At 37.2% G+C, this 15328-nt stretch overlaps 2 protein-coding genes across 3 annotated transcripts; one reads left to right on the forward strand and one right to left on the reverse strand.

Moving 5' to 3' along the window:
• Positions 1-2832: 2832 nt before the first annotated feature.
• Positions 2833-6640, forward strand: LOC116003527 (RNA-binding protein sym-2-like). 2 transcript variants are annotated; one of them, XM_031243416.1, is made up of 3 exons: positions 2833-3046; positions 3660-4439; positions 6064-6640. In XM_031243416.1, exons 1-3 carry the CDS (start codon positions 3033-3035, stop codon positions 6383-6385), a joined length of 1116 nt encoding a protein of 371 aa, XP_031099276.1. In that variant the 5' UTR covers positions 2833-3032; the 3' UTR covers positions 6386-6640. The 2 variants fall into 2 exon arrangements, with proteins under 2 accessions (XP_031099276.1, XP_031099277.1); XM_031243417.1 differs by having other exon boundaries at positions 3663-4439.
• A 1357-nt stretch (positions 6641-7997) lies between these two features.
• Positions 7998-12623, reverse strand: LOC116003574 (translocation protein SEC62-like). Its single transcript, XM_031243471.1, has 5 exons — positions 12429-12623; positions 10492-10806; positions 9754-9955; positions 9128-9356; positions 7998-8410 (listed from the first exon to the last, which is right to left on the reverse strand). The coding sequence occupies exons 1-5, from the start codon at positions 12522-12524 to the stop codon at positions 8176-8178; spliced, it is 1077 nt and encodes a 358-aa protein (XP_031099331.1). The 5' UTR covers positions 12525-12623; the 3' UTR covers positions 7998-8175.
• Between the last annotated feature and the right edge of the window lie 2705 nt (positions 12624-15328).

Below are 15328 nucleotides of genomic sequence, written 5' to 3' on the forward strand. Positions count from 1 at the left end.
CTATCACATCTTCCCACACTATATCCTAGAACTGCTGATAGAATCCAGGATTCATTCTATCTGGGCCAGGTGCTTTATCTGGAAACATAGAGAATAAGGCAGACTTAACCTCTTCTACCTCGAAAGGCTTCAGAAGCAAATCATTCTGACTCTGGGAGACATGGGGGGTAATAGAAGCGAAAAAAGTATCCGTTGGGGTGGTAGCATTCGAGGCAAAAATATGATCAAAGTAATCTAAAACAACAGAGTTCAAGCCCTCCCCTTCTTCCCATATACCAGCATTACTTTTTAGTCTAGAGAGGGTGTTTTTCTTCTTCCGGGCGGAAGCATACCTGTGAAAGAACTTTGTATTTGCATCAGCGCCCCTCAACCAGTGATGTTTCGCCCACTGTCTCCAAAAGGCATCTTCTTGAGCTTCCAAGCGACACAACTCAGTTTCAATGCGCTGGAACTCCGCAAGAGATGGAGGGTCTGTAACTCCTTTCAGTTGCAATTGCTCCCCCCGGAGGGCCTTAATCTTTTTACCAAACTTATGAAATCGGTCGCCCCCCCATCTTAGGAGTCGGTCACCACAGTACTCAATACACTTGAGCAAGCCACCATTCCTCCCTTCCTCCCAAGCTCCCGCCACCTGTTGCCTACAACCATCATTATGCAACCAAGCCATCTCAAATCTAAACTTCCTGCGCACCCTTCTATTCCTTACCCGCACATCTGTAAGCTCAAGAAAGAGAGCAGAGTGATCAGAAGTGCGGGTGAGGATATTAGACACAGAAGCCCGAGGAAGAAGGCAGCACCAATCGTCCCACGCGAGGACTTTGTCAAGCATCTCCTCAATCCAATTCACAGTGCCCCTGCCCCGCTCCCAAGTGAACTGGTAACCATGCAACGGTAACTGAGCTAGACGACACTTAGAGATCGCCTCACTAAAACCATGCAACAAGCTATCTGGGTGCGGATTTCCACCACGCTTCTCGTGCTGATACAGGAGATCATTGAAATCACCGAGAATCACCCACGGAAGAGAGGATCTACCAGCAAGCGATCTCAATAGTTCCCATGAATCGTTCCTCCGTCCCCGCTCTGGAAATCCATAAAAGCCAGTCATGCGCCAAGTTCCTACACTAGTGATACACACCTCCACATCCACATGATTCTTGGAAAAACTCAGTAAGGAAGCTGTATTATTCTTCCTCCACAATAAGGCCAATCCTCCACTCAAACCAACACTGTCAACATAAAATAAATCTTCAAAACCAAGTTTGACTCGCAAACGCTCAGCATGCATCCTCCCCACCTTGGTTTCCATGAGGAAGACAAAATCGGGCTTTTTCGTAGACACCAGGTCTACAAGTTCGCGAACTGTACGTGGGTTGCCCAAACCACGACAGTTCCAGCTAAGGGTACTCATGATGACGGGTGGATCTGAGGACCAGAACCCGCCTGAGACAAGTTTTTTGACACCTCTGACATAACAACGTCACCCCCTGTGGCCGACCGCCTCCCACCACCACCCGACCCTTCCCTTCTCCTCTTCGTGACAGCCACCACCGCTACATCCTCCTCGCTGGTTCGATGATCAACCGGATTACCAGCAGCAACCACGACAGGCACAACACTGCCCTCAACAACATCACACTGCCGAGGCTGACCATCTGCGGGTACAAACCAACTCTCTCCAACTGCCTGAGGACCACGAATGCCACCAGCCCTCATTCCTGCATCGTAAGGATATTGCGCGACTGTTAGAGGCGATTCCCTAGCTCTGAGGCAGAACTTATAAGAATGCCCTAGTAACCCGCAGCAGAAACAGAAGTTATGAAGCCTCTCGTACTTAAAAGTCACCCAGCATGTAGTCTTATCTCGCTTCACCAGACGCATACGACGCTTCAGAGGCTTACTCACAGGGATTGAAACCCTAATTCGATAGAAGTGACGCCATGGCACCCCTGCAAAACGATCATCACATTTAACGAAAGTGCCCAAGTAGTTCCCTATCTGCTCCAAGACTGAATTCGATGTATAACCCATGGGGAGATCATGAAGTTGAATCCACATATCAAGTGAATCCAACGGCACATCAACCAGGAGAACACCATCAACGACCTGCCGGCACACCAAAGAATTATTCTCGAAGGACCATGGACCTTCGGAGAGAACATGCTGCATATCCGTGACGTGGTAGAACACGAAGAGAAAAAGATTAGGTTGAATTTCGGAGACTGTCACCCCCTTCACCGGCTGCCAAACTGATGCTAGGACCTGGCGCATGTACTCCAGCTTGATCAGTTTACTCGTTAGGAAACGCCTAACGACTGCCCAAGATTCCTTTTCTCCTAGCGTAACGCTATCACCCTCGACGCCGACTGGTTCGAACGCAGGCTCGTCATCCTCCAGTGCCATGTCCGCCCAGCGCTCCGTTAGTCTTGCCACCCCTCCCGTAGACGATGCCATGAACAAACACCAGCAAACACAAACCAACAACCGAAGAACCGGATCACCGGAAAGAAACAAAGAGAAGACAAAACCCTAGCAAAACCCTAGGAGGAGAACAAAACCCTAGACACGCTAGAGAGAAAATTCCGATAAAATAGTATTTGTTTATTCCGATATATATATAATTTTCTGTTTGTATCACAAAAAAAAATTAGGCAAGACGTAGCTATTGTCAAAAAATTTTATTTAACAACATTTAAAATTTTACTTATTTTCTAAAAAATAAACCAAATACAAAAAAAAAAAAAAAAAAAAAAAAAACAGTTTTTTTAAATCTAAACACACCTTTAGGGACCAAAAGTGAATGTTTATAATTTGCGTTCGTGGATGACTAGATCAAACTCATCAAAGCGACTTCACTGCAGCATTACGTCTCAGGTCCGCTCTCGAGTCTCAACACGCCAACCCTTTTGCGAGAAAGCCAAGCAGTAACGAAGAAAACAACCCTATGATTGCACACAAAAATTATTAACATCAAAACCCAATAGAGTGAGTAAACGAAGACGAGGATCGATTGAAGGATTGCAGCTGAGAAAATGTATAACAGAGGGTAACTGCTAAGAACCCTCTTCGTCATTCCCTTTTGTCCATGATTTTACTGTGTTTTTTTTTTTTTTTCCATTAATTCCTTCATATGTTCTCTTATTGATTGAATTTTCAATCTGGGTCTGGTTTTGATTTCAGCAATTTCGGCTTTTTTTTTTCCTATTGAAAAGTTTGATCTTTCATTTCGTGTAAATAATTCTCAAAGTGAAATATAGTTCTTGATTTTGCTTTATAGTCTATAGATATTGTAAGTCTTGAGTTGTCCCTGTTTGTTTGCCCAGATGTTAATTCTTGAATATGTTTTTAATTTTAAATTTTCCTAGCTTTTCATTATTGTGAAATTGTGGTTTATGGAGTAAATCGACTACCTTCTAAACCTCCAAAAGAAAAGAAAAACAAGTAGATTTTTTCTTAGTTAATTGGGGTTTCAATTGTTTATTCCATTCCGTTTGGGGATGAGCTTGTGTTTGTTCAATCTTTGAACATCTTGAGGCTTCAATATCATACTTGTAACTTGTAAGATTTAAATGATGCTGTTATCTTAAATGAGGTTTCATCAGTTTATGTAGCGAAATGAAGTGTTTTTATTTATTTATTTATTTACAATTGTGATGAAGGAGATATTTTGATGCTGCTGATGCCCGGGAAATGGGCCTGAAAAGGCAACGCATAATGGATCAGGGCCCTTCTTATTACTCGGCTCCGCCAGGGCCTACTTATATGTATAATCCTCCTCCTGCTCTTCCTCCACCCGCAGCCCCTCCAACTGATTTTTCTTATATTGGCCAGCCTCCACCTTTCTCTGTTGTTCGACTTCGTGGACTTCCATTTGGGTGCACCGAGGGTGAGATTGTGGAGTTCTTGCATGGCTTGGATGTAGTTGATGTGCTTCTTGTCCACAAGGGTGGAAAGTTTACAGGGGAAGCTTATTGTGTTCTGGGATATCCTCTTCAAGTTGATTTTGCACTTCAGAGGAATAGGCAGAATATTGGCAGAAGATATGTTGAGGTTTTCAGAAGCAAGAAGCAAGAATATTATAGGGCTATAGCAAATGAGCTTTCAGATTCTCGTGGTGGCTCAACTGCGAGGGCACGATCCTCTGAAGATGGGAGAGACTTAGCAGAACATACTGGAGTATTACGGTTGAGGGGACTGCCTTTCTCAGCTAAAATGGAAGATATTGTGGATTTCTTCAAAGATTTTGTACTTGCAGAAAACTCAATTCATATAGCTGCTTATTCGGAGGGGAGGCCAACTGGAGAAGCATTTGTGGAGTTTGCGAATGCAGAAGATTCACGAGCTGCAATGGCTAAGGATAGGATGAAAATAGGGAATCGCTATATTGAGCTTTTCCCCTCATCTCATGAGGAGTTGGAGGAAGCAACTTCCAAGTGCAGGTGACAATTTTTGTTTTTCTATTAAGCAATTGTCAGTTTTTATTTAATAGTTATCACTATATCTTCTTAAAAAATGATATAAGTTCATTCCTTTATAGTGCAACTACTTTTGCTAATACTCAATGAATTGTCGGGATTCGCTTATGAGTTATACTAGTAACTATTTCACCCTTTGGTTTGAAAATTATGGATTGCTTAATTTCTTTATTAAATTTTCCCTCACATCAAAGTGTTGGATCAAGGTTGGACCAGTTTACTTCTGAATTATACTTTAACTATTTCTCCTCTAGGTTTGAAAGTTACGAATTTTGTTATTAAAATTATAACGTATAAATAAGAGTCGGAATCAAGATTGGAGTTTGAAATTCTTGAGGAATAAGAAGAGGAGAAGAAGAATAAATAAATCTTAAAGCATTGGCCAAATCTCCTATGTGGATCCGTGAGACGGGTTGGGTTTTCATAACTACTACAATTTTCCTCATAAATAACTCTTCAATCCCTAATATTACATTTTGATTTAAAAGTATTACATTTCTATCAAAAGTATCACATTTTTTTCTCATAAGCAACTGTTCAACCCCTAAATATTACATTTTGATTTAAAACTTAAAAGTATTACATTTTTCCTCAAAAGTATTACACGTTTCCTTATAAGTAACAAACAATTTATTTTTTATTAGTATTACATTTTATAGCATAAGTATTTCATTTCCATCTTGATCCGAACCGTCTCACGAATAAGGGTTCGTGAGATGGTCTCACGAGACCCACCCTAAGGCATTATATTTGTACAAATCTAAGAGTGGTATGTTCAAAAAAAAAAAACAAATGAGTTGGCAAAACTGTTAATTTGACTATGAACTTGATTGATATATACATGTTCTAACTTATTGAGAAATTTATTTCATCTACTCAGTTCTTCAATTGACTAGAAGCCCCAATGTTTTTTTTTTTTAATGATTGGTTATTATGATGGTTGATGCCTTATGCATTTTTTTCCTTCTTCTAAAGCAATGACTAATTTAAGGCATAATTATTATTGAAAAGCATGATCGTGATTTTATGGGTGAACCCATTCAAGACTGGTTTACAAATATAGTTTTGGGTCTCATCCTTGTACCAAAACCCCTATAGTATATTATTCAAAACAATCAGGTTTCAAGAATTGCAAGAAGTTAGGATTTCAATCTTAAACCAAAACCCTTAAAATCTTGAATCATATTATTCATAAGACACCCTGGAATAAGAAATATTCTCTCATGGTGTTTTCTGATTGTTGCTTTTATTCTGGAAATTTTTGAAAGCATCAAAAGTGAACAGTCTTCTTGAGCCAAAGGCACTCCAAAGGAAGACTAATAGTTCAATCTTTAGAATCAATACAGGGAATCAATCTGTTATTTATTTGCCATTAAAAAAGAGTGTTATTGCTTGTTTCCCCCTGTACTTTGTGTACTAATTCAATATTTAGAAATTGTGCATTGAAGTTTGAACAACAGATTATTGGATAAAACATGAGAGACTAGATTCTTAACTTGTTTCATGCTTTTTTTTGGGTACCCCATACTAGTTTCCCGATGCAACATCCAAAAAGTGATGTATTGACGACTGTTACTTGTGATAACAGAGTGTTGGATAAAGCATCAGACGGGAGTGAGCAGACTGAAGTTGCCACAGGTGTTCTACGGATGAGAGGACTACCGTTTTCAGCTGGAAAGGACGATATTATTGAATTCTTCAAAGATTTTGTTTTGTCAGAGGAGACGGCGGTTCATGTTACTTATAATCAAGAAGGGAGGCCAACCGGAGAAGCATTCGTGGAGTTTGCCAGTCCTGAGGATGCAAAAGCAGCCATGGCAAAGGATAGGATGACTCTTGGAAGGCGTTACATTGAGCTTTTCCACTCCTCGCCTGAGGAGATGAATGATGCTCTTTCAAGGGGGCGGTAACTAACTTATATATATATTTGTGTGTTGTAAGTGAAAGAATCTTAAATTTTGTAGGATGCAGTGCAATTTCGTCTTAGGTTTGAACAAAGTTTCATGGTTTTCGTAGAACTTGAAGCTCCCTTTTTTTTTCTTTTTTTTTTTCGAATTCTTATGCTGGTTTTTTTTATCCTCCTGTATAAATCTATATATTTGACATGTTGTTCATTGCCTTTGATTATTGCTCATAATCCCCTGACTTATCAGGTGGAGATTTGATGGTCAGGTTGTCTTTTTGATAACTGTCATTTTTTTTTTCCTTTAATAATGGAGGAACTTGGCATGACTTTTCAAAAAAAAAAAAAAAGGAACTTGGCATGAACCCAAGCCTAGAAAAGTGAATCAACATTCAACTACAATTTAAGTTGAGGAGTTTGAATGTGTCGAATTAGGTTTTACAGAAAATGATAACTCTACTTTTATAGAGTAATATTTCTATTATAGCTTATTTTTTCTTTTTAATTTATCAGGATGTGTCATGTCAGTATAGTAAAAAATGAGAATATATAGTACTCTGTATTATGCAATCATTTATCAATCGAATATTGAGTAGTTTTAGTAAGGATTCTCTTACACAAGCAATACTCTCCTTTAAAGCAAACTATAAATACATTCCTCACTTATATAGGGGTACTTTTTTTTTTTTTTGTCAGGCCACGAGGTGTCCTGAGCAAGCTCTAACTGTATGAGACACTTTTAAGACCGTACCAGACGGACCAAATTAAAGGGCAAAATTGTATGACCACTCACGCCAACCAAGCTGGTTATATAGCCATACTCTTTCCCTATATGAGATTATCATCTTTCTAATTGTCATTGAGAAAATTATACTTCTTGGCGTTTAGACAAAACATGATTTTAACATGAAAATTCAAAATGAGAAAGTCAAAATATTTGGGCTAACCAAGTCATAAGGTTTCTACTATGTTATTACAAATAGTAATGTACAACTGTTTTGGGAAGAAGATGAAGTAGGAGAGGGAGAAATGAGAGCTAAGGATGAATGTAGCCCTGCAAGGCTGCAATTCAAGCCAATTGGAATCCTTCGTGGTGCTTCAATATTAAATTTCATTCTTTTTGTTGACTTTTTTTTTTAGCATATTTGTACTTTTTTCTTTTTTAATAATAAATTTCATGAGCATAATAATAATAATAATAATAATAATATTATTATTATTATTATTATTATTATTATTGAGAGAGAATTGAAATTGTAGAAATAGTAGAGAATTACAAATATGTTGATATGAGCATAGAATCCACATTTGAATTTGGTGAGATAAACATAGTTTAATAGGTAGTTGTTTAGGAGAGATATTTTAGAGTGTAGTAGTGGGCTTTCATAGCCAATGGATAAAAGAGAGAATTTACTTATTGGATTTCAAATAAATTTAATATATAAGTCTGTATATGAGATCTATTAGATTGAACTAATCTCCATGAACTATTAAATCACTGGAGCTTCCAAGATAGTCTAGTCTAGTCTAGTCTAATATAATATTATATAGTGAATCTTTGATTCGTCTCAATCCAAGGAGCTCATCCGTTAAATCCAATTTGCAAATACACATGGATGGAATGAAATGAAAGCATTCTATTAGAATTTCAATTGATCATTTATTCTCATCATCTCAATCTTGTTACAAAAGTTCTACAGGTCAACAATATATATATATATATATAGAAAAACTAAATGAAGCCAAGGAGAGAAAAACCTTAATCCGTCAGCTTAGCTTACTAAGAACACTCATCACTTACAACGACTCATCATGATCACCATCTCCTGCATTTTCGACATCCTCATCTTGGTTAAGGTTTGTATCTCTATCAACATCAATGTCATCAAGGGGATCCACCTTTTCAGGACTTCCTTTGCTACCTTCGGTTACATTAGGGTCCACGCCTTGCTTTTCCATCATTCCTGATAAAGCCAGTCTTGGAGACCACTCAAGCACATCATCAATAATATTGGAAACCCGCTTGTGATACCTGAAGCAAACACCAGGATTTCATAATTAAATCTACTCTTCTTCTCAACTAAAGGGAAAATCCCATATTTGATTGCAATCCCTTGCTTATTATTGTGCCTATACTTATTCGGTTTTGGTTCTTTTCATTAATATTCCATTAGAGATAAATGACGAGTAAACATGAAAAGTTGATTTCCTCTTTTTCTCCTTGTATGAATGAGATAGACGTTCCTAGTCCTCCAATAAGTTTATTTGATTTAAAAAATAAAAAATTCAAACTCCTATATAGGGCTCTTAATTTTGGAACTCAAAGTTCATCAAATAAACTTACTGAAACACTATGAATGTCTATCTCATATAAGGAGAAGGAAATCAATTTTTCACATTTACCCATGTCATTTAAGCTTTTTATTGATTTTGTCCAAATCTTGCAGAATATTAACAAAAAATACCAAAACCGTCACTTCACAAATAATTGAATTGAAGGACCAGAAGTAGACATGATAATAACTAAGGAACTGAGTCTATACCTAAGATATAACTCAAAGATCAAATATTTCATTTTCCCAATATTCAACTATGCATAGTTATCAAAGGTAAGAACAAAAACTTCTATGGATTTATTCTTTATATCTTCCTTTGCCTTCTCTGTATCTACTTTTTCTCTTATATGGTATCCTTAATTTTCACATACACAAATGCGCGCGCACACACACACACACAAGTGTCAACATACCTGGCTCTTGCAGCCTCATTAGGAGCATGATGCCTCAGAAGCAATATAACAAGCACAGCTACAATTGCATAGAAAAGCCTTGCAGTCCACTTAGGTGGCTCCTCCTCGTCCTTCTTGGGCCAAAACTGGAATAGATCTTCAAGAGTTGCTTCCTCAGCTAGGATGTTGGGGAAAATCCAGACACGCTTCCCAAGAAGAATCCATATAGTACCAAAAACTAGAGCTCTCACTGCAAAATACGGAATGTTTCTCAATTTCTTGTATTCACAAAAAGAAGGCTAGACAAAAACCCAAATGCACATACTTACAACAACTTCCAAAACTTATAGGAGCAATTTCTCAATTTCCAACAAAAATTATGGTCAATGAATCCAAAAGTTGAAATTTGATGTTCTACAGATTGAAAGCAGAATTTCTTTTCTCAAAGACAGCAGAATGCAACCAGCCTCTGGAAGATTTTTCTTTCAATCATTTTATTGCAAGGGAAATGCCCCAAGCCACAATATTTAGATGCATGAAGTAATTTTGAGACGGTAATATAATACCCATGTAGTTCTTGTATATTTATGCAGAATCGCTTGTATATCTTACAATGGAAACATACATGTAAGCACCAGATAACTTACACAAAAGAAGGCTAAGTATGAGAAGGAGGAGACCCGCGCACGAGTAAAGTATAAGCAGCTTGCACCGATGGGGATACACAGGAAATAAGCAGATTGCTAGTGTCAGAACTGGCCAAGAAAATGAGAGAAGTGTTTGCCAGAGAGGCCTTCGTCTCACAAATGTCCATGCAAAAAAGGCATCATTTTCAGAAAACACTTGATCCTGCATACATAAATCAGGGGGAGAAATCATAACTACAAAATGACAAAAATTACAAGAAGAATGATATCCTAAATGGGGGGATACAACATATACAGTCAAAATAAAATGGGACCAACCTGCATATAATTCAAAACAACATAGAAAACAAAGAATCTAAACAAAATGATATGCAAATATTACCAAATAACAAAGGGATGCAAAACAAGGACTTCCTAGGGGTTCATCCATATTCTCAGCTTCAAATCATCAAAAACTAGATGATATGCCCAGCCCCTTATCTAGATTGGATGTACATATAGTTACTTTTCTTCTTTATTTTTAAATAAAATAATAGAACATACTTATATCAATTTATAAATTAAGTAGCTTTTTAACATCACGTGATTCACTGACTCCGGCATAAGAAATGAGGAAAATGCATAATTTAAAATGAAAGTTGGAGGGCTTACCACAGAGCTGACTGTGTATGTATTACATTATTATAGTACACAAGTCAAGAAGGGAAAATGATGATCTGGGTGCAGAAAAACACTTACATGGTATATCTCCAAGTGTGCAGGCCAAGTAGACAACTTTCTCTTCCCAGGTCGAACAGTTTTTACTACACGGTCACAACGCAGTAGAAGATTTCTTCTAAGAAGAGCATCGGCAATATCTTCAGTTTCCAAATTTTTATCTGAATCTAGTACGTCTTTAAGCTCTGGATGATTTCGCATAAAGCTTACAAAATCCTTTCCTCTAAAATACTCAACTCGAGTTTCCTGTAGGACAGCCCATCTAGACTCCAAGTCCTTGTGATCTCTTACTTTCTCAGCAAATGACTGAAAAACATCCTTCTTTGTAGCTTGTTTCTGGAACTCAGATTTATAACAGAAAAACAATGAGCGCAGTATGGGAAAGTATACAATAATAATATGAAATAACCCCCCGGGAACAATTCCAAGCAGTAAACCAATAACTAGATATGGTGAAAATATCAGTAATAGCACATAAAAAGATGCATGTTCTTTAGTCTTTTAACTTAATAAAACCACCAATAAGGTAAGGTAGGATCCATATTCAGCAGCTAAACTTTGAATAATTAAATTCCAGTTGAGACAGCCTGTTCACTAAATGGTATTTTTCTGGAAAAAAAAAAAAAAAAAAAAAAAAAAAAAAAAAAAAACCTGAATAATGGAGATTGTCTTCAAGTGCATTTTGTTCTCCAAAGTGAAAATGGAAAACAATTTTCCAAGTTTTGGAAACAAGGTTGTTTTACAAAATGGAAAGCACGGTTGAATTTCCACTCCACCAGTTTTTTATGCTCATTTAGAAGCAGTATTTTTCCATTTGGAGAACGCAAAAGTGGGAAAATGAAGTTTTAGAGTGGAAAAAGATTTTCCAAACTAAACAGGTAGAAATTCTCTTCCATCTACAACAGCCACATAGAGCAAAAGGAAGTCAGCTGGATTCCATTTTATTTATTTTTACAAATAGGCTTACTGACTTATCGACAATCTTTTGCAGATTTTGGCACCACCAAAAGGTATTCACATTTTAATTCCATTCAATCTGATTAGGTGAGAATCAATATCAGTAAATTTAAAAAGAAACATAGCATTAAAGTCCTAAATTCTCTCAGACACAGTCAGTGAGCAAAGAAATAAATCTAGCATCTATAAAACTGTCGTGTCAAGTTTGTAATTAATAAGCAGTTAATTATATGTAAAACTGTATCAGCCCTCAAATGGCAACAGCAAGCATTTTCAGTTTCTCACATATTTTGATGTTCATGCCATAAGAAAGCCTATCTGCACAGTTCTCAAAAAGATTGTTTTTTCGTTACACCCTAAGATGCAAAATAAAAGGAAAAATAACATACTAAATGAGTTTTTTCCTGAGGTCAGATTTTCCTTCCTACACTCTAGAAATAATTTCAATGGCTAGTCTCAGATTCTAGGCAACATCTTTAAAGAGTATAGAGAAGTCAACTTAACAAAAAACATACATGTAGGCAGTAGGCATACCTAATAGAGCACCCCATACAAACAGTCTACTCCTCTTTATACTGACATAATTTGACCCTTGAAGTCATAATATTTCCTACTCACAATTCACAAAGACTTAAAACTTATTAGTATGCTTAAATTTGTTAAGAGATTTGCCTCTATCATATTCAAAGAATTAAAAGCAATAAACCATTTCAGAGTAAATTGCATTGAAATAACCAATATGCCTATTGTCCAACGCTTATTGAATTCAATACATACCAATATTTTTCAAGTATAAAAAGAGAACACCCAAAAAAAAAAAAAACAAATTACCTCCATTTTCGTAGATCATCTTGAGAAAATGGAGTGCAATAAATATCAATCAATAAATTCATCTTAAATCAAATCAAAGAAGTAAACTGAAAAGAACTCAGCATTGAATCCATTGATATGAAACACACATATGCACAAGCATCGCCGGGAGAAGAGAGTTGACTATTTACCTTAGAAGGTATATCGGCGGCGGGATTAGAACCGTTGGATGCCAAACCGGAGGATCGCCGGACCCTCTTCTTCTCCGATCCTGCCGGTTTCTTCATCTCTCTGTGTCAGCGAGCTGCGAGGGTGTCTTTTTCGGGTCTGTTAGAAATTAGAAATGCAAGAGAATGATTTACGGCGTCGTAAAGTCGAAACCTGAAACACCACACTGTTAAGTGTTAATCAGGGTTTAGGAACGTTTAATTAACTTCTACTTTTAATTGGGCTTTGTTGGACCTTCTGGATTTCAATATGTCAAGCATTGCGCAATAGGTCCACAATCATTATTGCATGGACCATGGTTCACATAGCTGTGTGGATCAAAAATAAAAAGTACATTATTTTTGTACTGAAGGTACATTATTTTTACATTGTAGGCACATTATTTTAGGGTACATTATTTTTGTACTGAAGGTACATTATCTGATATATACTGTCAAATAATGTACCTACAGTACAAAAATAATGTACCTTCAGTATAAAAATAATGTACTTTTTATTTTTGGTCCATGCAATAATTTGCCATAGGCCCAATACCTCCAGAGAGTAACCTATTAGAAGGCCCAGCTCAAGCCCGCTAGGTCGGATTCCAATCATTATACCATGGACTACGGTTCACCTTGTAAGATAAATTATTGTCATAAGTTTCATTTTTAGTGTACTAGAGGTTCATTTTTAGGCATACTACTTAAAAATGGATTTTCAGTATTTGACTTTTCTAATCTCTTAACCGTGGACTATCATGGTAGGAGCGGAGGTAGGGATGGCAATTTCAATCTGCCCCGCGGATATCCATCCGAATCCACCCCGCATGGATTGGGTTTTTTTGGGTGGTAGTGGGTTGTGGGTCGGGGGTGGGTCTTAAAAAAGTAAATCCGCGGTGGGTCGGGTTGGATTCGGGTTCTACATACAAAACCCGCCTAGAACCCCACCCGACCCACTATATGTGTGTATATATATAATAGTAAAATTAGTAGTACTAGTATATAGTTAATTATAAAAGTTTCAATAACTTTGGGTAACAATTTACTATTTTTACATCTAAACTACTTAGTTTATTTTTAAAAATTAACAATTTAGTTATTATATTGAAATATTTCTATTATTTTATGTTTTAGTATAACTAATGAAGTTTATTATTTTATTATGTGTAAGTAATTAAATATTATTTTTTGAAAAAATAATAATAAGTTGATAAGTGGTGGGTACTCGCGGTGGGCATCCACACCCGATGGGGTGGGTGTGGGTTTTGAAAAAGTTGACCAGATGCGAGTTGGGGGTGGGGGTGGGTGGAGAAAATGTAAGGTGGGTCGGGTGATGGATGTAGCTCTCCCCGACCCACACCCGACCCATTGCCATCCCTAAGCGGAGGTCTTGCCCTTCTATAGAACGATGATACAAAGGTAAACATCATCGGGTTCTCAACAAATAATATTGACGCCATGATGGTTTTGAACGACAATAACTCCCCCTAAAGTTTTATTAGATTTTATGGATATCCAAAACGCAGCAGACGAAGGGATTCTTGGCAATTATTGAAGCACCTTTCCACCTTCAATTCACTCCCTCAGATTATAATGGGTGATTTCAATGACCTAATGCGCCCAAAAGAGAAACTTGGAATTTATCCACACACATCAGTTGTTGTGTAGAGGATTCAAACGAAGCTATTTGAGCCATGGTTTAAGGATTTGGAATTTGCCGAAAATCAGTTTAACTGGGAAAGAGGAAGGGGAACCACGACATGGGTAAGGAAAAAACTTGATTGAATCATAATCTCAAATTCTTGGGTTGAGTTATTCGAGAAAGCTAAGGCTATTTCTTTTGAAGCCCCAAGTAGTGAACTAGTGATCATCTTCCATTGGCAGTGTGGCCAATTCCGGTGTCGCGTACCAAAACAAAGAAAATGTTCAAATTCAAAAATATTTTGTTAAGGGAAAGACAATGTAGGGAAATTGTGGTTAAATTGTTGGGAATTCACGAGTGGAATGTTGCTATATATCTCATAAGCTTGACATTTGTGGTCAAGAACCGTGAAATTGGGGTAGGAGTCTTGCAAAGAATTTCCAGCCTTAGATTGACGCTTGTATGAATCAAATGCAAACTCTCAAGTCCAGGTATGATACCTAGGGTGTTCAACCATTTGTTGAAGCTCAAAGAAATTGTATTTGGCTTCATGACCAACAATATAGATATTGGAAATAGAGGGAGGAAATCTTCTAGTATGAGGGAGGGGATATCAATTCAAAGTTCTTTCAGAATTCGGTGCGAAAATGGGGGAGGAATAACCGAGTGGTTAAGCTAAAAAATTATAATGCATTTGGGTGAACAAAGGTTCAAAACTATCAAAGTTAATGCATGGTCTCTTATTTCATAGAGATGTTTACTACTAAACTTGGAAACATGGAACCTGTGTTGGATTGTTTTTGCACCATTATCACTGAGCAACAAAATAGAAGCTTCATCATAACTATTGTTAATGAGGAAGCTAAGCGTGCAGTTTTTAATGTACACCTTGACAAATACCCAGTTTGGATGGACTCTATCCATGTTTCTTATAAGTATACTAAATGTTTTAGGGCAGGATAATGTTAACACGTGTAATAGGTTTCTTCTGAATTGCCACTTACCCCATGGCTTGAACTCTATGCAAATCTTTTTTATTCCTAAGAAGTCTATGCATGAATGTATGGGTAACTTGAGGTCAATTGCATTGTGTAATGTCATTTACAAGATTTTGGCCAAAATCTTAACTAACAAACTCAAACATCTCCTGAATAACCTGATTTCATAACACCAGGGTGCTTTTGTTCATGGTAGTGTGATATTAGATAATGTTTTGGTTGCCTTTGAAACTCATCATTTC

This window comes from Ipomoea triloba, chromosome 14 (assembly GCF_003576645.1).
Source record: "Ipomoea triloba cultivar NCNSP0323 chromosome 14, ASM357664v1".
Taxonomy (NCBI): Eukaryota; Viridiplantae; Streptophyta; class Magnoliopsida; order Solanales; family Convolvulaceae; genus Ipomoea; species Ipomoea triloba.

Bases quoted from the DNA above. Each gene is read 5' to 3' on its own strand.
- LOC116003527 (XM_031243416.1), top strand. The intron at 4,440-6,063 runs GTGACAATTTTT...TTGTGATAACAG, and splicing joins GAAGCAACTTCCAAGTGCAG to AGTGTTGGATAAAGCATCAG.
- LOC116003574 (XM_031243471.1), bottom strand. From the start codon at position 12,524: ATGAAGAAACCGGCAGGATCGGAGAAGAAGAGGGTCCGGCGATCCTCC. The intron at 10,807-12,428 runs GTAAATAGTCAA...TCTGAGTTCCAG, and splicing joins CCGCCGATATACCTTCTAAG to AAACAAGCTACAAAGAAGGA. The intron at 9,357-9,753 runs GTAAGTTATCTG...CGTATTTTGCAG, and splicing joins CATACTTAGCCTTCTTTTGT to TGAGAGCTCTAGTTTTTGGT.